Source organism: Monoraphidium neglectum (assembly GCF_000611645.1).
Source record: "Monoraphidium neglectum strain SAG 48.87 unplaced genomic scaffold scaffold02889, whole genome shotgun sequence".
Taxonomy (NCBI): Eukaryota; Viridiplantae; Chlorophyta; class Chlorophyceae; order Sphaeropleales; family Selenastraceae; genus Monoraphidium; species Monoraphidium neglectum.
In genome coordinates, this window is record NW_014010739.1 from 39 (window position 1) to 974 (window position 936).

General features: G+C 68.8%; 1 protein-coding gene across 1 annotated transcript; it reads right to left on the reverse strand.

The window, feature by feature from the left end:
- Positions 1-636: 636 nt before the first annotated feature.
- Positions 637-936, reverse strand: MNEG_11750 (hypothetical protein; the record flags this gene model as incomplete). The annotated part of the gene is made up of 1 exon (XM_014039776.1): positions 637-936. A coding segment is annotated over one exon (300 nt), but the record flags the coding sequence as incomplete, so codon positions are not given.

Sequence of the window (936 nt, forward strand, 5' to 3'; positions counted from 1 at the left end):
CCGATGGCGGAGCTGGTGATGTTGCCGGCCGAGTCCACGGTGGTGGCAAACAGTCCAGATAGGAGGGCGAGCTCGCTGTTAGGGGGCGGTGGCGGTGCAGGTGTCGAGCTGGTGGGTTGGGTTGAGATTCGGGGTGAAGGCTAGGAGTGTCCATGCGAGTGGGCCTGCGGCATCCTGGTTTGAGGATAAGGCTCGCATGCATGGCGTGGCACGCACGCTTGTGTGGGCGAGTGTACCTAGCCACACGCGCATGGCGCGCACGCGCGCCTGTAAGTCCGCACATGCAGCCGCTGTCATGCGCGCGTGCAATGTACAGCAATGCGCGTGCCGCCCAAGACGCGGCCGTGCACGCACCCAGGTTGTCCGTCCGCCAGAGCGCCGCAGCGAGCGCGAGCGCCTGCACGCGCGCTGCGCCCTTGAACGCGCGCTGCCTCCTCGGGTCCTGGGCCTCGGGCGTGTCGCGCCCCTGCTCATCCTTTGGGCTGCACCGCGCCATGAAGATGAGCGGCGCGCCAGTCATGAGCTCCGCGCTGCCCATGCGCGCCGCGCGCCGCCACACCAGCGAGTCGCCGACGCTGAGCGCCGAGACGAGCGCCTCGAGGCAGCAGGCGGACATTTCGAAAAACTCGGCGCCACCGCCGCGCGACGGCGCGCCCCCGAATCCATCAGCTCGCCGAGGCCGTTCCAGATGGCCGCAAACGCGTCGGCGTCGGCGTCGGTGACGTCATCAGACGTAAGCTTCGGGGCGGCTTCCACAAAGCGCGCGTGCTCGGACTTGACGCGAGGGAGGGAGCCCGCTTTGAGGGCGGCCGCGAGGCGCGACAGCGACATATCGACCTGCACCAAGCCATGGGCAGGGGTGCGGAGGGCGGGGTTGCCGCGATTGCCGCGAATTGTGGCGGCATCGTCGGGGCCCGTGGATGTGCAAGTGGTCAT